The sequence below is a fragment of the Lepidochelys kempii genome, chromosome 26 (genome assembly GCF_965140285.1).
Source record: "Lepidochelys kempii isolate rLepKem1 chromosome 26, rLepKem1.hap1, whole genome shotgun sequence".
Taxonomy (NCBI): Eukaryota; Metazoa; Chordata; order Testudines; family Cheloniidae; genus Lepidochelys; species Lepidochelys kempii.
In genome coordinates this window covers 5160807-5183050 of record NC_136405.1, presented here as the reverse complement: position 1 = coordinate 5183050, position 22244 = coordinate 5160807, and the positions used below count along the sequence as shown (strand labels likewise).

General features: G+C 49.8%; 1 protein-coding gene across 3 annotated transcripts in view; it reads left to right on the top strand.

The window, feature by feature from the left end:
- GFRA2 (GDNF family receptor alpha 2) overlaps positions 1-22244 on the top strand; it is a 98019-nt gene that overhangs the window by 28884 nt on the left and 46891 nt on the right. For all 3 annotated transcript variants that reach the window (XM_073325055.2, XM_073325054.2, XM_073325052.2), the window contains one exon: positions 13213-13561. In XM_073325055.2, coding sequence (XP_073181156.1) covers positions 13213-13561 — 349 coding nt within the window. The remainder of the gene's footprint in view (positions 1-13212; positions 13562-22244) is intronic.

Below are 22244 nucleotides of genomic sequence, written 5' to 3'. Positions count from 1 at the left end.
TGTAGTGCGGATGCTACCTACACCAATGGAAGGGGTTTTTCCACTGATGGAGGTAATCCATCTCCCTGAGTGGTGGTAGCTAGCCACATCAGCACCAGGGGTTAGGTTGGCTTAACTATGGCACTAGGGTGTGAAACATTTTACACCCCTGAGTGATGTAGCTAGGTCAATCTAAATTTTAAGCAGATGAGGAGAAATTGGCAAGACGGAACTGAAACTGGAACGTGCTACCTTCTCATCTTTTGTGGCATGACCATCAGCGTGAGGAGCGCAGGCTCTTCCTTGGAGTGGATTTCTTTCTTTCTTTCTTTCTTTCTTTCTTTCTTTCTTTCTTTCTTTCTTTCTTTCTTTCTTTCTTTCTTTCTTTCTTTCTTTCTTTCTTTCTTTCTTTCTTTCTTTCTTTCTTTCTTTCTTTCACAAAGCTGTTGTGGTTTGGTGTTTGACTTTTTTTTTCCCTTTGGACCTAGCTGCCTCCAAGCATCAGATAATAAGGAATTGATAAAGTGGGCTGGAGATCTTGTAATTTGCTCATTTGTCTCGTAGACACACAAAACGTGTTCCCTCGCCCAGCGGAGTGTCAAGTCCATTAAGCAAAGATTTTCCCAGAGGGAAACACTTAGACACAGCTCCCCTCTCTCTTGGGGGGGGGCTGACACCCTGCTGCCACTCCCATTCTTTGGGCAGGGGGGTCAGCAGCGAGGGGAACAGGAATGGGAATGAGTGACTGGGTAATGGGGCGACTGTGCTGGAGTTCCAGGAGGCTGTTTGACCAGGTGCCAGGCCTGGGTGGAGAGGGCAGATGGCCATTTGTGTCACCTGCATTTGTGTCAGTCTGGACACGCTGTGATTTATGAAAGAGTCCAGAGGTGGGGGCAGGTCCAGCTGGCAGGATTCAAAGCAAGAGGTCTGGAGAAAAAGCAGAGTTGATTTTTGGTTGGTTTGGTTGGGTTTTTTTTACCTGAGGGATCTTGATTTCCAGATGCCCAAAATAGACACGAAAGGACCTTATAGTGGTAGGGTTTGAAGAAGGGTACCAGTATGAACCCTAAGCCTTAAGTGTTATACTGGGAGAAAGGACTTCTTTTCTGCGGGCCAGCTTGTGCAGCCCTGTGTCCCACTGGTGAGCACTTGCCTATGGAAGGCTATAAGATCCCTTGTGGAGTTAGTGCTCACCTGTCTAAGGGTTGCCCAAATGCAGAGTAGGAGTGAGGAACATCCAGGCACATGCTAGTCCCATGGCAAAATCGTGAAAGAACAGGTTAAAGAACACTGGGGAGATGTATCTAGTGGGGTCCCACGGGGTCAGGCCTAGGTCTGGTACTAGCCAATATTTTCATTAATGATGTGGATCATGGAGTGGAGCACATGGATATAAAATTTGCAGATGACACTACACTGGGAAGGGTTGCAAGCACTTTGGAGGGCACAATTAAAATTCAAAAGGACCTTAACAAATTGGAGAATTGGTCTGAAATCACCAAGATGAAATTCAATAAAGACAAGTGCAAAGTACTTCACTTAGGAAGGAAAAATCAAATGCACAGCTACACAATGGGGAATAACTGGCTAGATGGTAGGCCTGCTGGACAGGGTGTAGAGGTTATAGTGGATCACAAATTGGATATGAGTCAACAATGTGCTGCAGTTATGAAAAAGGCTAATATCCTTCTGGGGTGTATTAACAGAAGAATCATATGTAAGACCTGGGAGGTAATTGTCCCTCTCTAGTTTGCACCGATGAGGCTCTAGCTGGAGTAATGTGTCCAGTTCTGGGTGCCACACTTTAAGAAAGGTGTGGACAAACTGGAGAGAGAATCCAGAGGAGAGCAACAAAAGGTCTAGAACACCTGACCAATAAGGAAAGGGGAGAAAAACTGGGCGTGTTTAGAGAAAAGAAGGCTGAGGAGGGACCTGATGACAGCTTTGAATATGGTAAGGGCTGTTATAAAGAGGACTGTGATCAATTGTTCACCATGTCACTGAAGGTAGGACAAGAAGTAATGGGCTTCATCTGCAGCAAGGCAGATTTAGGTTAGATATTAGGGAAAACTTTGTAACTGTAATGGTAGTTAAACTCTGGAATAGGCTTTGAAGGGAGACTGTGTAATCACCATCACTGGAGGATTTTGAGAACAGGTTGATACATACCTGCCAGGTCCTGGTTTACTTCGTCCTGCCACAGCACAGGGAGCTGGACTTGATGACTTCTCGAGGTCCCTTCCAAGCCCAACATTTCTATGTTTCTATGAAAAAAACACGAATAGTGGAGCTGGTTGGGAATCTTCTGTTGAATGATTTTCCCAATAGAAAACAAAGTTTCTGCAAAATCAAAATTTTCTGCAGGCAATATTTCATTTCAGTTTCCCAGTGAGGACAATTAAAATGAAATATTTGTTGTGGATTAGTTTGACCCAGATCAGAATATTTTATTGAATTGATCCAAAATGTTTCATTTTGAATCAGTTAAACAATAACATTAAGCTGCATTTTTCTAGCTCATTGTCTTATGGGTGTTGAAATTTGGGTCCCTGTTGTCTCCTACGAGCAGGGCTCCCTGGAGGACTATATCTCACACAGTGCAATGCGGCTCCCTCAGGAATGTCAAAATGTTTTTCAAAAATGTCTAAATGAAAAGTTTCTACAATTTTTTTTGAATTTCCATTCCATCATTTTTTTTTTAATTTCAACTTTTCATCCCATTTCGGGATGAAAGCAAATGTTGATGTGTTGGAATTTCCCAGGGAATGGAAATTCCACCTTTCGATCCGCTCCAGTCAATGGGTTTAAAAGCAAGACAGATCAGCTGTACACTCAGGATATAAACATCTGTATACACCTGGGTCTATCCTAGTGCTTAGTGGGAGCTCTCTGCCCTGACAGTGAGGGGAGAATGGACAAGAAGGACCAGGCACACAATTTTGTCTTGATTCCCAGGAGAAAAACCCAATGCTGTATTTGGAACAGACTCTGGGTGCAACTGCTAAGAGGAGGGAAGACCCTTACCTGGGGTCAAGTCTGTCAGGACTCCTGGGTCTAGGTGTGCCAAAGAGATTAGTTGTAACTAGAGCTGTGTCAGTAACTAATTTTTCAGTTTGTGGCTGTCTTGTAAAATCGGGGTGGAAAAATAATTCTGGTCAACCTGAAACCAAAAAGTTGAAGAAAGAATGTATTTTCGGTTGAACAAAATGCTTCATTTTTGAGCTTTTTAAATGTATTTTTAAACTTTTAAAATATAAGATTGAAGTATATTTTGAAATGAAAAATTGTTTCAAATCAAAACACTTCAATTTTGGGGTGGTCTTTTTTCAGGTTTTTTTTTTTTTTTTTTTTTACTGAAACAAGTCAGTGAATTTGACATGAATTTGTGAAGCATTTTGATGTCTCCTAATCTCCATTTTTTTCTTAATGAAAAAAGTTTTGGATGGATAAGTTCTCCTAGCTCTAGTTGTAACTCATGCTAACACCGTGGGGCTCTCTGCCTGTCACTGTGGGCCTGGAGTTAAGGTTGGCTGGGTGCTATAACTGTGCATTTCCAATCCTTAATAACCTTAACGCTGATTTCCTGAATATTTAATAGTTGGGTTTGGGATCACAACATCCTAGTAAGGATTTTTACTCTTAAGCTACTGATAGGAACTGTCATCTTACTTCCATCATAATGTAGGTCTCTGTCTTGAAAAATAGGTTTGAATTTGCTACTTGTTTCAGGTTTAGAGGTTCAGGCAGTAGCAGCTCATGGTTTTAGATACAGAGGTCCCAGGCTCAATGTCTACCGATAACCCAAACAAGAATGTTACATCTTTATTTTTTGGGGTGTTTGCAGTTTAAGACAACTTAAAGGGGCCTGACTTTTCAAACAAGGTTGAATGCCCTCCCTTGGAAAATCTTTAAACCCTTTAAAGAGTCTCAGGTTGGGACCCACAAGTCACTCATTAGCCCTGGCAACTGAAATCAAGTAAGAGCAGACTGGCTGTACAGAATTCAGTGGTCTGTCTGCCAAGGAGGAATCTGAGAACCTCAGATTTCTCTCTCTGTCTCGGTGTCTTTCCTTCAGTGCCACCCACTGAGCATCCTTTGGAACATCATCCCAGTCCATTTGTAACTTTTGGCCATCAGTTTTCATGACCACCCATCGGTGCTGCCTTTCCATTGGCTTCTCCCTCTTCTCAAGTCCCCTACATCTCCAGCCAGCTAAAACGAGGACTTGCAATGCCTTGACTTCTTTTCACCCATTCTCCTTTTAACCCTGGAGATGAACGCCAAGTCTGTACCATTTGCCTTCTCGCCAGCAGCCATGTCGCTATGGCTACGGAGTTCGGTTGTGGTAATATACGAGGCAGGAGAGGAGTGGAAGGGCCGGAACCTTATTACTCTTCAGAGGTACATTACATGGCTCATTGCACTGTCTGGAAGGTTAGGGCTTCTTTAAGAGTGTGTTCCTGCAATGGGGTAGGCTAATAGAAAAATGTCCCTTCAGACTCTTCCAAATAAAACCAGTTAAGGGCACAAGCGGCTGCTTTTGTCAGCAGTGAAGTGACATATTGCTCTGCTCCGGTGAGAGGTTAATGCTCTTAACTGCAGTGAAGTAGCTCGTGTGCCTATAATGGTTACACACTGTGCTGGCCATCTGAATGCTCCTGCCTTAGAGAGCTCACATGCCACAGCCAGGGCTGTAGCTCAGGGCATGGGTGAAGGAAAGGGGAGGCGTGAGCGCAGCCTGCCACCATTAGATTTTTGACTCTGCTGAACAGTGGGCAGATACTAACAAGTGACCGGTTACTCTGGGGTGTTGGTAATAGACCACAGAGCCTTATGCTTAGGGCCCTACCAAATTCACGGCCATGAAAATTGCGTCACAGACCATGAAATCTGGTCTTTTGTCTGCTTTTACCCTATACTATACAGATTTCACAGGGGAGAGCAGTGTTTCTCAAATTGGGGGCCCTGACCCAAAAGGGAGTTGCAGGGGGTTGCCAGGTTATTTTAGGGGGGTCGCGATATTGCCACCCTTTCTTCTGCGCGGCTGCCGGCCGCGGCTCTGCCTTCAGAGCTAGGCTCTCGGCCAGCAGCCACCGCTCTCCGGCTGCCCAGCTCTGAAGCCAGCCGCGCCATTGCCAGCAGCCGCGCAGAAGGAAGAGTAGCAGTAGTGCAACCCCCCATACAATAAACTTGTGACCCTCCCCCCCACATAACTCCTTTTTGGGTCAGGACCTTTACAATTACAACACCGTGAAATTTCAGATTTAAATAGCTGAAATCATGACATTTATGATTTTTAAAATCCTCTGACTGTGAAATTGACCAAAATGGACTGTGAATTTGGTGGGGCCCTATTTATGCTCTTTGGTCACAGGCTTAGAGAGATCAAGCTGTTATTGTCTGTCAGCTCAGTGGCCTGTGTGAAATGAGTTTGCCAGTTCTCAGTTTTATCCACCTCACAAAACATCCAGCATCATAACAGGGCAGGGGGAAGAGCTCAGCAGACAGGTCACAGATGAAGGGGATCATAGATCTCCTATCAGTGCCCTGCTCGGTTCAGCTCTGAAAGGGCTAACTGAAGGCAGTGGCTAGATTGTTTTCCCTGAAGTAATGCCCAGGCAGGATCAGGACCCCTATTGTGCTGGGTGCTGTACAAATGCCTTGGCTGACCTAATTCCTACCCTAAAGATTCCTCAGTCTAGTTGAGAGGTGGCTCAAAGGGAGGATCATATTATTGCTGAATCGAACTCCTGCTTTTAACTTCTGAAGCAAAGGTGCTCCAGGGAGCTCAGCCTTTGGGTTCCAGACAGCACAGCCATTTCTCCCCCCCCACACATTTTGGATTAAATTATCATCAAGGAAATATTTAGTTGGTGGAAAAATATGAAAAGTGAAGTGTCTGGAGTCAGGGATTATTAATTCATGGGCTGATCTATTCCGAAATCCAACCCCTGATTAACAGGAAATGTTTCTGGCAATTTGGTGGGGAGGGGGAGGAGTGACGCTTCTTATACCAAGGGGCGGCACTGCCAGCCAGAGGGGGAGGCTGGGATATAGGATGGGGAAATGCTCAGCAAAGGAGAGTGTTGCTTTCACGGCTGCATGGGGCATAATGTGATTATCCTCAGGTTGTCTCCCAAGCCAAATGCAGAAAACATGTTATTTAAATTTCAAAAAGATCCAATTCCTCGCCAAACAGCTGTCAGAGCTGCTAAGTGTCACGCAAAGCAGGTTAGAGCTGCTGCTTGGGCGTCTCTCCAAACTCCTGGAGGAATCACCGCTAGCTCCAGGGAACGTGAGCAGGAGGTGCCAGTTTGGGAACACGGGGAGTGGGTAGACATTTGTATGTTGGTCTTTTGCACCTCACTTATGCATAGCGTGGGATTCAGCCCTGGGTGGAGGAGCCTGGCTAGGCCTGTGTCCCAGTCAAGTCCCACTTTAGCCCTCTCTTGATGGATTAAGTGGTGCATATGTGACTGTCACCATCTTGGCCAACCCAGCGGGGATTGAACCAGGGACTGAAAAGCCTGAATCTCTAAAGCCTGAATGTCCTACACCCATCTGCCTGCACACATTCTTGCCTGCAGTTTCCTTTTCCCACCCCTTGCTCAGCTCCATCCCTTACCCTTCTGGTGCTCTTATTTTGTTATTGCAGATGATGCAACCATTCCTGCCCTGACTAGACTCCACCCCACCTGTCCTGCCTCAGACGCCACTCCATCACCATTCCTGCCCTGGTCCACCACCTTGTGTGCCCGTTTGCTGAGGGCTTCTCTCCTGTCCTGTCCTCCTGCCCAGGATGTTCCCTCTATCCTGCGCTCCTACAAGTTTCTTCTCCAGTGTCTTTTAAGAGCAGCTGAGGCTGTGGCTCAGTGCAGCTGCTTCTCCCAGCCCCTCCCTTTGTTCCTTCTGCCCTGCACCCTTGGTGCTGTGTCCATGCATGCATGGAAGTAATGAGGCTGCGAAGGGAGTGGGCGCTTCCCCCTGATCTGAAGCCGAAGCAACTGAAGCAAACTAGCTGTTACTGTTGTTTGTCGATAACGAGGCTGGGCCAGCCTGGCATTGATTGCCTGTGGGGATAGCCGTGGGATTACGGTAACCTTTTTAAAAGGGGCTGTGGAAGCAAAGAGGGAGATATTACATACGCCGCGCTTGCTGGCTGCAGAGCAGCTGACCTGATTGGGAACTCCTGAAATACCATCACCAATGGCTTCGGTGGTGTCTCCCTCTTCGCGTCTCCCTCTAGCCCCTTGTGTGTGTTTGTTTCCTGCATCAATAGAACCAGTGCCCAAGTTGGCACAATTAGCAGCCTGTGTTCTGAAGTGGAAGGGCAAGGGGGCTGCAGGGCGGGACTCAGAGGCCTCAGTAGAGCTGTTTGTGGAGAGCCCAGCAGGCCTGGAACAGCAGGGTGCTTGCAGAGCAGGTGAGAGGGCGTTGGCACAGCGATGTGGGGGAAGCTGCTAAATGCACTTCCATCATGGGGTCAATTTCAGCTCTGTTCTCCTCCATTTGTGCACACAGCTTCCCTTCTGGAGACCAGCTGGCTCCAGAGCTTTCTGTGTTTCTGGCTCTGGTATCCTTACTGTAGTGCCCAGTGGTCCCAACTTGGCTCAGAAGCCCCTTGCATTAAGCTCCGCAAGCACACATAGCGAGAGACAGTTCCTGTCCGAAAGAGCTCACAGTCTGAACAGATGAGGCAGACGCAGGGTGGGACAAAGGGAGGATTATTCTCCCCATTTTACAGATTGGGGTGGGGGAACTGAGGCCAGAAAGATGAACTGACTTGCCTGAGGCCACATAGGGGAGTCTGTAGCAGAGCCAGGAATTGCACCCACATTTTTTGAGTGCCCATCCAGTTCTTTAAGCACAAGACCAGCTTTCCTCTGTCTCTCTCTGTCCCAGATTCCATCTCTCCTCCCCTTTCATTAAAAGCTTGCTAGGTCTCCCTTGCAGTAGACACCATTACATTTTATTGGTACCCCTTTTGGCCTGAGCAGCTGCTTAAAATTTGGGACCCTGGCAGTTGTTCTAGTTGGGAGGAGAAATTGTTTCCCCAAACACAGGAGGAACAAAACAAACCCACAGACATTTTCTTTGTTGGTTGTCCCAGGCCTGCCTTTTCCAGTCAGCACTCTGTACCCAAAGAGCTTTGTCTCTTAGCTTTATCTCAGGACCACATTACTGTCCTTCCAGGCTAGGTCTACTTGGCTTTTTCTCTCTACTTCTGCCTTTTGTCTCCTTGTGTTGTGCCTCTTGCGTTTGCTCACAGACCAGAGAAACTGGTCCCCCAATCAAAGCCCTAGCCCTGCACTTGAAACCCCTCGAGCCACATGATTCAGCTTCTGCTCAGCCTTGCCATGTGCCTATGTTTTGGGTGCTGCTGCTGTAGCTTCAGTCACATGATCACAATGGATTCTTTACATTTATTCTGAATGAAAGGCAGTGCCCCTCTCTGACCCATAACAAGGCTTAGCTCAAGCCAGAACAGTGATCTACTGCCTGGTACTGTCTCTGCCCAATATTTGCAGTGAAGGGAACCCACGCTGGACAAGGTGGCGCTCTGAGCTCAGGCCGCAAGTTGGTGGTGAACGTTCATTCGTTTTGTGTGCTAGCAGCGTCTGGCTTTTGGCAAAAGTGTGAATAATGACACATCTGTCCCAAGAGCCAAAGGCAGACCCAGGGAGAGCAGGCATGGCTTCCGATGGCATTAAGGGACATTAGCAGCGACTCATTCGAGACTCAGACTTTGTACCAGTATTTTGCCTCAAAATTCTCCTGGACCCCCCTGTCCTGGAGATTCTATGAAGCCTCTTTGTACAGGGGCTGATGGGGAGGGAGATGGATCTGGGGTACTGCTAAGCACCTAACTTCTGTCCTGGAGACCCTGATGCAGGCTCGAGCTCTTGTATCCCTGATCTGTGCACAGTGGGCAGCATACACAGGGGTTGCAGGTGCCCTGGAAGTCTCTGGATCATCTCCTGTCCCTGGAGGGCCCTGGGCCCTGTCCTACCTGTTGTGAGGGTTGGGATAAGCTCGGGGAGTTGGAGGGGACTGGAGTTGCCACTCTCCCAGAGCTCCCTCAGAAACCCCAGCTTCACAGACCCCATTGCCTTTCTGCCTCAGGAAATGTTAATGCTTCTACCTTATTAATGAGCTCCCCAGAAACTGTGCTTTTCCAAGTACAGGCTCTATTAAAATGCATCCAGGTCCCTGCAGGTCTCAGGCAGGACAGAAGCAGATGCTCACGAGGATTATACATTAAGCCAGCACTGTGCATCGATCCCACATGTATGCCAGTGCATCAGAATGCTGCACGCTCTGCTCTGTTAAGTATTCTGAGGGCTCTGAGGAGGGTCGGCCGGAGTCAGCATGATCCAGCTGCACCAGTGCCTTCTGGTCTAAACCAGATCTCAGATCAAATGCTCAGCGAGTGCGGGACAAGGTGAAAAAAGGCCCTGGGAGCTGGAGAGAAACAACTGCCATGTGTCTACCACCATACGTGCTGCCCCCAGGCATGTCTGCCTGCTTATCATCTGTCTATTGCTCCTCACTGTGGTATCTAGGGAAGGGGAAGTTGCAAGGTAGAACGTATGTAGCTTGGGAAGACAGGAATCTGGGCAAACTCTGTGCTCTGTAGTGTATTTTGCAGGGCAGGTTTTTAGCGTATATACTGTGTTAGTACTTAGCACTTGTCTAGAGCTTGGCAAGCAACTGTCCCAGCAGAGAACACTCCCCAAGCCACTGCTGGGGAAGGGTGTGGGATAAATAGCTGGCTGTGCATGCGTTGGGGGTGCGGGGATTGTAGCTGCTTCTGTCCCTTTCCTTTTCAAGGAGGGTGTGCGACATGGCACATCAGAGCCAGCTGCGAGTGCGATCACAGATACCCCAGTTCTAGCCTTCCTGAACAGGAGGCGCAGCAGGGAATGGTGCAGGTGGTCTGGCTGTCGGGAAGCACCCAGTCATTCCAGTTTGGGCCTTTCTCAGCAGGCGGTGCTGCAGGGAGAGGTGTTGGAAGGCCTGAAATGCCTCAGTTGCAGAGATGGCTTTAGAAGCCGTCTGATTCTCTTAACAGCTGCTTCGGTAGGCTACAGCTTAGGAGGGCTGGCTGTGGGGGAGCTCTTGGTGGGGCCTGTGAGCACTGATGGAACAAAGCAGGGAGCGGAAAAAACAAAGCCAAGGTTTCCCACCTAGGTAGCTGCTTGCCATTTGCTAATTACCAGGGCTTTGCAAATATTTCTGTTAGGAAACCCTCCTGGGTGCTGCCGTCTGTCTCTGCCAGTGGAAACTGGGGAACAATGGGCGAATCCAGGATCCTGGCTGGTTTGCGGGGGAGGGGAAATTAGGGCAGAAATTACTGATGCAGTCAGATGACTTTAAAATAGCACCCCGCTCTCCTTGGGCAATTCATCCTTTTGACAAAAATTTCAGCCCATGTTCCTTCTCCAGGGTGTGTGTGTTTGTATATGTCTGTGTTTGGTTTTTGTTTTTGCTGATTGCTGGGATTTCGGGAGCAGATGCTGCACATCCAGCTGTGCACTTGGCAGGCCTGCATTTCCGCTTCTCCGGCAGCTCTCTTCACTTAACCGCTCCCCTTCTCCCTGGCCCTGCCGGGCTGCAAGCGGCCCTGCTGGGTCTCTAGCTCAGTGCTCTTGGCTTGGCTAGACTAGGGGCTGTCCGCGTCCATGGGACAATACTAGTGCAAGTGCCTAATGCAGGCAAAAAAAAAAAAAGAAAGGGCTGGTGCTGGAGTGGTTTACTCCAGATATGCCTCCCCAGAGCCAGCCCTGTCTTGCGCCAGGGCTGGGCACCCCTACTGGAGGGGTTGCACCCATGTAGCTGTTTCGCTGCAGAAGCACTGAGTATACACTGGGTCTATGGGCAGGGGTCACACGGCCCCCTGGGGGAACCAGAGGGGAAGGTGCTAGCTGGCCGGGACCGGGCCCATCACAGGAGGTGATTCTGTTCTAGAGCTGGGCAAATAATTAATCCCTATTCATTGAATAATGGACTGGAAAAATAGTGCAAATTCATGGCATAAATTATGCACTGAATATTATTTGATGAGTTCTGATCCCCCTGCTGCTTCTCGCCTGGCTCAGGTTAACCCCTTCCATGCCAGCTGCATACCTCTAGTCTGAGCAGACCTTAGGGAAATTCGTGGTGAATACAGGTCCTGTTCTGGCTGCAGATATACACACTGATCTGGTGGCAGCTGTCTGTGACCCTCCTAACAGGAATTGGTCATGCGAATCGCAGGGTGAATACGCCAAGGTCTCAGTTGGGTGACAGTGCCCATGTTTTCTGACTCAGATGCCTGAGAGCGCCTGGCTAAGGGGCTCTGAGCTCCTGTGACTCTCATTGAAGTCACTGGGGGAGTGGTGATTGCTCTGGGTCTGGCCCTTTGTGATGCTGAGGGCTAGAGTTTGCCAGCAGATGGGGGCAGAGAGGGGTCCTGTGCCAAGTTGGCAAATATGTTTTCCTAAGTATTAACACACTTTAAAAAAAATGCCCCAACCTCCTGGTGTTTCCTCGGCAGAGAACAGGAAATGGCTCTGGGTTTGAGCTGCCCACAACAATGAACCCTGCAGCTGCTCATAGAATCATAGAAGCAGAGGTCTGGAAGGGACCACAAGAGGTCACCCGCTGCGCATGGGGCAGGACTTAGAATATAGTGTACCTAGTATACCTGTATCTTTGCCCTCAGTCTGGAGTTCCAGCGACAGGCTGGCTCGGAGGGTCTGGGTTAGGCCTCCAGGGTGCTGCCTTGGTGGATGGGTCTGTGAGGGGCAGATGGTTTGCTACAGTGCGTGACCAATCAGATGGACCATGCTCTCGTCTTCCCAAGCTCCATTTGCTCAACTGGGGCACCTTGCTGGTGGATGAAGGGTAAAATCTGTACCTGTTGGCAGACTTGTACCCTCCTAAGGGCTACCCTCTCTGGAGAAGTGGGTTCCAAGCATCTATTCATCCTTGGAAATCAGTTCTCTGTGCGAGACACCCTGACCTCGATGCTCCGCTGAGCCTGCCTTTGCATTCTTATTGACACGGCTTAGGCAGCGTAAAGGAGCCTGGGGCCTTAGTGTAAATAGGAACCAGGTTCCTCTTGTGATCAGTCACCAGTCCACTGTCTGTGCAAAATGCTACCAGTGTGGTAGCACTTTACACCCACGCTTTACTGGTGGGATTGACTGCGCCCAGTGCAGGGCACCGGATTGTCATCCCCTCTTCTTTGCATGAACGGTGCAATTCACCCCAAGGTAAATAACACAGGCGAGGTCCTTGCATCTCACTTCTGGCCGAAAGGGAGAATTTTGCCCTGTTACTTGAGGTGACCCCCTGCTAGTAGCAGCTGGCCCAGCACCTCTGGGTCAGGCTGCAGTGGCTTACACAGAGATCATAAAGTAGCACCAACTACCATGTCATTCACCACATGCCTCTCGCTGTGCAGCGATGCCAGCATCCCACACTCTCCCCGGGGGTTTATTTACCCAGTAGCTAGGCAGTGAGCCATTGCCACTGCTGCATTTTCACATGGTTTTTGTAGGAATTGTACCAATTTGTGCTATGCTCCTATGTCTATATACAGACACTTTTTTTTAAAAGCAAATATCTTCTGTGTTCAGGCTTTGATTGGGAATGAGCCAAGCTGTAATTACAGCGGCATTAGTGAAAGAATATGCTGGGAGAGGGGGGAGCAAAGCACCCAGGAAACCTAAAAACGGCCATAAATTCCTAGCTGGACCATTGTCTTCCCCACCCCTCACCCCTTATGGCACCCTAGCAGCTGCCCTCCTCTTGTCCTTGCCACAGGTACCTGCAATGCAGAGGTGTCTCTTCAAGGTATGGATTTTAAATGGAAGGAAGCGTTGCCAAATAACCAGCTCGGTGCCTCACCACATGCGGTTGCCACACTGCTGTGTGGCATCCCGGCTGGCAGGAACGTGGCTGATGACTGCTGCGTTGAATGAGTGGCTCAGCTGGGTTCTGGTGATGCCTATCCCATTCGTAGTGTAATAGGCACAGCGCGGTGTGTGCCTGGACACTGCAGCTGTGTCTTGGTGCGGGGGCAGGCCAGAATGCTGTAGCTGTGGCCACCCTGTTCTGGACCCCCTAGTTACATACACCCTCTCCTCTTCACCTCTAGTCTCGGGGGATGTCAGCAGCATCAGTCACTCTGCCATCCCTCTGAGTAACGCCCATCCCCTCTCCCTCTCCCTCTCTCTGCTTGGACAGGAATGGATCCTGCCACCAACTCCAAAAGTAACCACTGCCTAGATGCAGCCAAAGCCTGCAACCTGAATGACAACTGCAAGAGGCTGCGCTCAGCTTACATCTCCACCTGCAGCAAGGAGATCTCGGCCACCGAGCACTGCAACCGCCGCAAGTGCCACAAGGCCCTGCGCCAGTTCTTCGACCGGGTGCCCAGCGAATACACCTACCGGCTGCTCTTCTGCTCCTGCAAGGACCCGGCCTGTGCCGAGCGCCGCCGGCAGACCATAGTCCCCAGCTGCTCCTACGAGGACAAGGAGAAGCCCAACTGCCTGGATCTGCGGAACATGTGCCGGACGGACCATCTCTGCCGGTAAGAATTGTCCTCCCTCCCTCCCCCGCCATGTACACGTGCACGCTTTGTTCTTGGTTCTCCACCTGCATGGCATGATGGGGAGACTAGGACAGGGATGCCCCACAGACCCTCATGGGGCATTCCCTGCAGAGCTGGTGGGGTCCAAAGGCCTGATGGCAAATACTTTTCCATCTGCCTGGTCTCCTAACAAACCTGGATCCTTCCCGGTCCCTCCAAGGAGCCAGGATATTGGAGGCGGGGTAAGAGAAGCCTCCTCTTCCATTCACAACACTTCTCACCTCCCACCTGCACACGCCAAGCTAAGGAGTGGGCAGAGGGGATGTTGTGCTGGAGTGTGGAGGGAGGCAGAGAACAGTCACAGCACCGCATCAATACAATGATGCAGTGATTGTGTGGCCTCCTCTGGCTCCCTTGCAGTGCTGGGGTGTGCGGTTGGTCTGTGTACAGGTTTGCAGTGGTCTCTTCTGTACTATGCTCTGGCAGAGCTGGTTAGCTGCTGGCAGCTGGGTTTATGCTGGTTCTGGTTGTTTGGTTGTTCTATGGCTCCATGCTGCATTTGGCTGGTTGGCTCTCTTCTAGGTTTTTAAACTACTGAGTTTGGGTCAGATTGTGTGCTGGTGTGAATTGGTGCACGGTTCCATGGACTCAGTGACTCCAGGGACCCGGCATGCCCTTAGACCAGGGCGGTGCAACTCTAGTCTCTGACATGCTTGTCATGACATGGTGCTTCCATGTTCCACAGTAGCTACCTTGCTATGTAGTCCATCCGCTGTGGATTCCCTTTGCTGGTTTTAACTCACAGGAGCCTGTGATTTAAGAGATTAACTCAGATCCTTCTTGGTCACCCCTCTTGCTGTTGGATGAGTGTGTGGTGTTGTAAACAATCCCTGATGGCTGCAGCATTTCCGCTGATTGCTGATTGGTGTCTGGGGGATCCTGTACTGAGGTATAGCCACTCGGTATACAGTGGTACAGCCTGCGGACTGAGTGTTCCATTATACATTGGTGGGATACTAGAAGAACTCAGGCTTGATTGTGTAGTCCAGGCTCTGTCTGCTGCTGGAGAGGAGCTTTATTCCTTATCCAAAGACTTGGATGCTTAGAGGTGTCCCCTCTGCTGGTTCAATCATCGCCTTGGCAGTGATGTTCTGTCACAGCTGCTCAGATTCCTTCCTCTGTCTACTGGCATGTTTAATCTGTCTCTCTGTCTGCCTAGTCTACCCCGGCCTAACCTTTCTAGGTATTTACACCGGTCTCATCATCACGCCATCCGACCTTCCATGGGGAACGGCTACAACTGTACTTAGGAATTTGTCTTAAGTCTTTGTCTAATGTCATTGGCTTGTTGGAAGCGCCGGGGAATTTAGCGCCCAGAGCTAAAGAGGGTTTTACGGAATCTGCTCTATGCGGGGAGCTGATTGATGTATTTCTGTGTGTGACCGCCTTCCTCATTACATTTTGAATTTTGACAAACCAGGGAAAGACAGTTTTCCCTGTTGGTTTTTATTTCACTAGCACGACTAACAAGCCCAGTCTTGAGGGGAAGTACCGTCTAGACTCTAGCGGTTAAGGCCAGGGAGTGGGAGTCCAAAGATCTGGGTTCTATTCACCAGCTCAGCCAGTGACCTGCTGTGAGATCTTGGGCTGGTCACTTCCCCTCGCTGGGCCTCCCGTTCCCCTCCCACCCTTTCTCTGTCTTGTCTATATACACTGTGAGCATTTTGGGCCTGGGGCTGTCTCTGATTGTGTGTTTGTACAGTGCCTAGCATGCTGGGGCCTGGAGCTCTGTTCAGGCTCTTAGTCATTGCAGTAATATAAATAGTAAGACGTAGTAGGTAACAAGGGGTCCTCATTCGATGCTTTGTGCCTGGAGGATTGGGGTGTAGGGGAGCTGTCTTTCAGTGGCAGGTGGGTGTAGGGAGAAGGAAGACAGCCTGATGATTAGGGTGTTAGCTTGGGACCCTGGGCACCCGTGGTCAATTCCCTGCCCTGCCACTGACTTACCATAGACTTAGCCGGTCTGGGTATGTCTACACTGCATTTTAAAACCCGCGGCAGTGAGTCTTAGAGCCCAGGACTACAGACTCGGTCTCATGCTACGGCGCTAAATAGAGCTGTATAGCTTGGGCTCTGAAGCCCAGCCTGACTTCATTTTTAGTGTTGTAATGCGAACCAGAGTCTGTAGACCCAGGCTCTGAGACTCTCTGCGGCGGGTTTTAAAACGCAGGGTAGACGTGTCCACACGGCCTCAGTCTCCCAGCTGTAGAATGGGGATAAAGCACTACGTTGCCTCATGGGGGTGCTGTGGGGATAACCCCATGAAAACCTGTGTGGTGCTCACTGCTCAAATGCTACAGCAATGGGCACCATTTAAATACCACTCAGAGATGAGCTCTTGCTTTAAAAACCCACACCCATGTCTCCACTCTTAGTGAAGGCTCTTGGTTCCCCTGTGTACAAACCAAATCGAGAGTGCTCCGGACTTCCCTCTGAGCATTATTATTCATACAGCAAAAACTCCCCTTGCTCTCCCCAGTGGAAGATTGGCCCCGGAAAGAATTTGTTTAATATCGGAGGAGGGTCCACTTCCTGTCGCATGGCTGCAGGCTCTCGGTGGTTAGTGTCAAAATAGAATCATAGAACTGGAAGGGACCTTGAGAGGTCATCTAGTCCAATCCCTGCACTCGTAAAGCTGTATCTACTTCTCCTCTCCTTGCAAATGAGTCAGTTTGAAACTTCCGAATGTGGCTTTTAATCCACCAGTAATACAATACACCAGTGTCTATGAATAAATGATACGGGGCAGGCTCTATGCAGCGTCAAATTAACGGCAGTTCTTTGTCAGCAGGTCTGCAAGCCCGACACTTGTCAGAAGTTAAATGCTGTGGATGTGTCCGACTCGCAGAGGGAAATAACCTGCATTAGGAAAGAGTTGAGAGAGAGTGCCTGAGAGAATGTAGCTCTGTAGAGCACAAATTATAGACCCCTTCCAGCATGAAACAAAGTTTAGACTGAAAGGGGAGGGAGAGCAGCAGGAGTGCAGGAAAGTGTGCGACATTTGTCTTGTGTGTTTTCACTTTGAAATATGTTCCTGGCAAAGAAGAGAATGTACAATGGTGTGTCAGAGCCCTGGGGCTGGGGAAGCAAGACTTCTGGGTTCTAGCCTTAGCTCATGGAGGGCAGTGCAGGTCTAGTGCTTACAGCAGAGGACAGGGAGTCAGGACTGCAGGATGCTATGTCTGCCTCAGGGAGTGCAGTGGGGTCTAGTGGTTAGAGTAAGGGAGTGTGAAAGCAGGACTCCGAGGTTCCATTCCTGGCTCTGCCATGGGCTAGCTGGGTGGCCCTTAGGGCCAAATTTTCAAACTTGGGTAGCTAAACATGGGCACTTAAATTTTTATTTAGGTACCTATCTTTTGCCACTGAATTTGAAAAGTTTGGGCTTATCCTCTCTGCCTGTTTGTTCTTTTGGTAAAATGTAGATAGTGATAGCGGCCTACCTCACCAATAGCTGTGATTAATTAATTAAACACTTGGAGAACATTGCATGAACATGCTAGGAAAGTACAAAGTAGATGTTGAAGTCAGCCTGTACAGAACCCAGGAATTCTGGTTTCCGGTGCCCCTGCTCTATCTGCTAGACCCACACTGCCTTCCAGATCCTAGCATAGCACCTGGAGTTGTAACTCCCAGTCCCTTGCTCTAGCCCTGAGGGCACGTCATGCTTGTCTGCTTACTTAGACTCCTTATTGTCTGGTGGCCTTAGGAAGGGATAGCGCTGGTCTTGCACGGCAATGTCATGCCTTGCAAAGGGTTAATCTATCCAAGGCATCCCTAGCTACCAGTGAGGAGTAGCTGGTAGCCCTGTTCACATGCGATGGGATTCTGACATGCCTGGGCAGCTCACTTGACCTGCTTTTGTTTGCAGCTGTAAAGCTGTTTAAAAGCAGAGACCTGTCTGTGGACAAATGCGGCCCAACACCTGAGCTGTGTTTCCCTGCGGGATGCAGGCAGAAAAAAAACAAAGAATAATTTTCTTTTTAACTGTCAGGCTGAGAGCTAGAGAGGAGATTTCGTTCCTGGCGTTTGAAATGGAAATGGCTCGAGCAGATCCTCTGGCTGAGTTTATAGCTGGGGTGCGTGCATGGGTGGGTGTTTATGTGCACCACTCTGTGTCTGTGCACGACGTAACCTTTAATTAAAAATGAATCTTTAATTCCTGGAGACTTCAGGACCATGCTGGAGGGTTGGCAGCCCTAGAAAAGAAGAACTTTGTTTTGTGAAAAAAGTTGAGGTTTTGGCATTTGGCTTGATTCCACACTGGGACAAAACTGAGACCTTTAGAAAAACCAGAGAGAGAGAAACTTGTCTACACAGCAGTACCCACAGCAGCAAATTTCAGAGCCTGGGTCAACTGACTTGGACTCCCGGGGCCCATGCCCGAGGCTTAAATTAGCAATGTCAGCATTCCCACTTGGACTGTAGCCTGTCTCCCATCTTGCTGGGTTTCAGAGCCTGGGCTCCAGCCCGAACCTGAATGTCTACACTGCTATTTTTATCCTAGCAGTGCGAGCCTGAGTCAGTTGACCTGGACGCTGAAGTTTTTTAGCTGTGTAGACATAGCCAGAGTCCCACCCCAGAAAAGCAAGGTGGACAGGCACTCACCTGGGATGTGAGAGATCCAGGTTCAAGTCCCTACTCTCCCTGATTTGGTGCCCTTACCACTGGGCTATAGAGTCAGTCTTTCTGGCCCTGACCCAGTGCAACATGCAACAGCTCCAGCAGGAGAGACCCCCCCCCACCGCAGAATACCCTGGGGGTTAGGGCACCCACTTGAGATGGTGGAGACTCAGGGTTATCTCCCTGCTCCAAATCAGGAAGACAAAGGACCTGAACCTGGGTTCCCACATCCCTGCTGCATGCCCTGATCACTGGGGCTCTCTCATTTTGATGAGGAATTCCATCCTGGGCCCAAGAAACCTTCCAGGGAAAAGTTTTGTTGATCCTGCACCACTTCAGTGAAAAGTTTCGGTTTTGACAAATTGGCCTTTTTCAATTACAGTAAGTGTTGAAAAATTTCCTACCCGCCCGACTGCCCAGGTGCCTCAATCCCCATCAGCAGCACCCCTGGTTATTCTAGTTCTGGGGCCCTCCACAGCTCTGCCAGTGACCCTCAAACTGGCTCTGCTCCTCCCCCACCCCCGCCCAGCCTCGTAACTTGCTCTCCTATCCCGGGAACAAAGCTGGCGTTTGTGCCAAGCTGTGGAATTTGGTGATACTTGCTCTGGGGGCCTTTCTCGGGCCAGTTGGAGCCTGAGCATTAATGGTGCTGAGAGACTCTCTGTGGGTTCTGTGGTGCCAGCCATCAGTGTGGGATCTGAGCACTTTCCACTTAAAATCAATAGCAATAGTGAAGTCCCTGGTGGGTTTCCTGGAGTCTCTGGCACTTCTCCCCTTTTGGGATAAAAATCCCAACAATCTCTGCTTGGGGTTAGGGTGGTTGTTTCAAAACCGTTATTAATGTACTGGGCGGGAGGGAGTGTAGGTTGATTCGTTTCAGTGTTGTTTGTTTTGGGGGTGTTTTGGGGCTTAGGGCTAGAAGCAGGCGTCAATGTTGTGAGCGCCAGTCTTACGGTGGGAAGGCAGCAACCCAGCCAGTCCCACTGGGGACAAACAGCAGAGCAGAGCTGTTGGCAGTGTAATAAAAATCCCCTGATGGAGGCCAAGAGGCTTCTGGGTGTCAGGCACCATGAGTGCACAGGGCCAGCTGTGATGTGGGCATCAGATTACCAAAAGGAGGGCAAACCCTGCATTTACTGTCTCTCCCAGGGGTGTGTGTATGTTGGGGTGCATGTGTCTTAAGATAAATCTAGGTGCATATGTGTGGGTTAGGTGGTCTGTGTTGGGGTTATCTAGATGCTGGGGCCCTTTGGTGTGTTTGGGATGATTTGTGGGGGTTGGAGGATTTGGCGGGAATGCCATAAGGGGCACCTTGGGGTGAGCAATTTGGGGGTCGGGACAATGTGAGTGTTGTGTGACAGAGGCAGTTTGGGGAGGGGGTGTTTGGGGATGTGACCATTGAGGTTGGCACGTGGGGAGCTGAGTTGGTTTGGTCTGTGCGCTTTTGTTGTGTTGCGGGCTGGAGGAGAGTGTCATCTGAGATCAGAGAGAGGAAAATCTTGAGTGATGTTACAAGGATGCACGGAAGAACCGGCCAAGGAAAAACATCATTAGCGATAGACTTGTCCCAGTGTATCTGAGTCTCCCGCTGCCCCTGTCTATATGACTTTGTCTGTCTGTCTATCTAGCTGCTGAGACTCTCTGTCTATGGCATCTAACTACGGCGCTGTCCCTGCAGAAGGGTTAGGAACCTGCTGTTCCCATTGGAACGTGCACCCAGCCCTCTCTCTTTCTCTTTCTCACAGCTGTTGGAAAGGCTGACAAGTGAACACTTGCCTACAGGTTTGTTCCCAAAGCTATTAGCCTTTTGGTTGTGGTGGGCACTGGCTTATCCATTGCCAGCTAAGTCTTGAGCATCCAGGAATCTACTGGAGCTGCTCAGATGAGGTTTCTGCTCGCCGAGGGATGTCATTTGCATTTCCCACGATGGTGCAGTAAATTTGGAGCTGGGGAGAGCAGATTTCGGCATTCCTGGGGATACCACTTCTACTTCCCTATGCAATGCACTGAAGCTGGACAGAATCAATCTCTGCTCATATAGCACACATCTACATTGCAATTAAACACCTGCGGCTGGCCTGTGTCAGCTGCCTTGAGCTGCAGGGCTATAAAATTGCAGTGTAGACCTCTGGGTTTTGGGACCCTCCCTCCTTGTGGGGTTCCCCCAGAGTCCGGTCTGCAGCCCCAGCCCAGACATCTACACTACAATATTATAGCCCTGCAGCCCAAGCCCAAGTCAGCTGATATGGGCCAGCCATGGATATTTTATTGCAGTGTAGAGATACCCTATGGAGCTGGGGCAGCCCAAACTCCTTAAGGGACAGTCAGCTGTGCAGATATATAGTCCACATTTCCCTGGGTTTGCACTGAATTAAGAAGGTTCTGTGTGAGGGTTGTGCAGTCCATGTGATGGCCTTGTGTGGGCAGCTCCAGTGCGGCTGCCATTGATTCCTACATGCACAAGACGTAGCCAGCAACGGATGAACCAGTGCCCACTGCAGTTGTATGTCGCTAGCCTAGCTGTGCCAGCCTGTGAAACTAACTACAACTGTGAAACTGTTCCCAGCCCTCAGTGTAGGTGGAGCCATTTGATAAATATCAGCACTGACTTGTAAGGTCAGTCCGGGCTTCCCTGACCATCTCAGCAAGGCCATGCCCAATCTTTACAATCGTAACGAGTTGGCATCCAACCCAAATCAGACTCTTGTTAGCGATGGGCAGACAGGGTTCAGACACAGAATCTGCCCCGACCCTTTGCCCTAGAAGGCTGGACCCATCCTGGTTTTGAGATCTGAGAACATCTGCTTCATGTGGCTCCTACTAGTATGAGATGGACAGGGCAGTGGGAACACAGAGAGAGAGAAACTGCTTTTCCAGCTTGTGCTGGAGCCTGGGAGGCTCAGAAGGGAACCTCATGGGGCTGACTAAGCAGCCAGACTCTTATCTGAACGGAACCTCCCCAGTCACTTGCAGCCATTTCCCAGCAACCCATAGAGGATTAGAGCGTTATCAAGCTCTGGTGGGTTTGGTAGGGTAGCGAGATGCCATGCATGGTAACCTTTCCCCTGGTATCAGATGCATCCTCTTTGGCTCCAGGCAAGATGTGCTGGCAGGCAGGCTCTACACTCACTTGGGAGCATCAGAAAGAGCCTGATATTTGTTTGTAGTTCTGTTTGTTGCTGGAAAGGCGTCTCCTCTCCCTTGTTTGTCTCCAAGGCGCTGTACGTTTATAAATAACAAGGCATTGGCCGTGAGCCACCGCCAAGGCTGTAATTCCAACCTTAGCATGCTGGGAATGTGTATAAATAGAGCATGCCAGCTTTGCCCTCACTTGCTTTGCATCTCTCTCAATTGGGCTGCAGCCTCAGGCAGCCTGTATCAGCTCCCGGGTTACCCCTCCAAATGCAGTGATGGTGGCGTAGAATAGTCATGGCTCCAGAACCTCTGCCACAGTAACAAACTCTGATGACTTCCTTTGGAGGATGTCAACCTCATCGTTCCTCAGGACCAGCTGGCGTGGCTTCCTCTTAGATCCTCTGCGGGTAGCACAGAGGTGTCACTGTGGTGGCCAGACATTTGTGCTAGTTCTGGATACTCTAACAAACTGGGAGCTGCCCAAGACTTGACACAGATCTTCCTGCTTCAGAGGAAGCACAGAGCCCACCCTCTTGAGCTCAGAAAGAACCTCCGCCAGCTGTTTGCAGTACAGGGCTTGGGACACACAGTTGAGCAATTCAGATTCCATACAATAGAGGGCAGTGGTGCGCTTACACACTAGCCAGGCCAGTGTAAAGTAGTGCAAGTTAGTTTAGTGGAGCATCTTCTCTATGGGCTGTCTATTCCAAAACATGCTTTAAAGAGGTAATGAGATTGGAGGATGTGGGAAGAGGTTAAGAGGCACTACATAGGACTAGAGTGAAGGAAGGTGAAAAGAGACGGAGGGCAGTCAGAGAGGGTTCAGGGAGGCGGATGGCAGGAGCTGTAGAGGAGAAGGCCAGGAGGT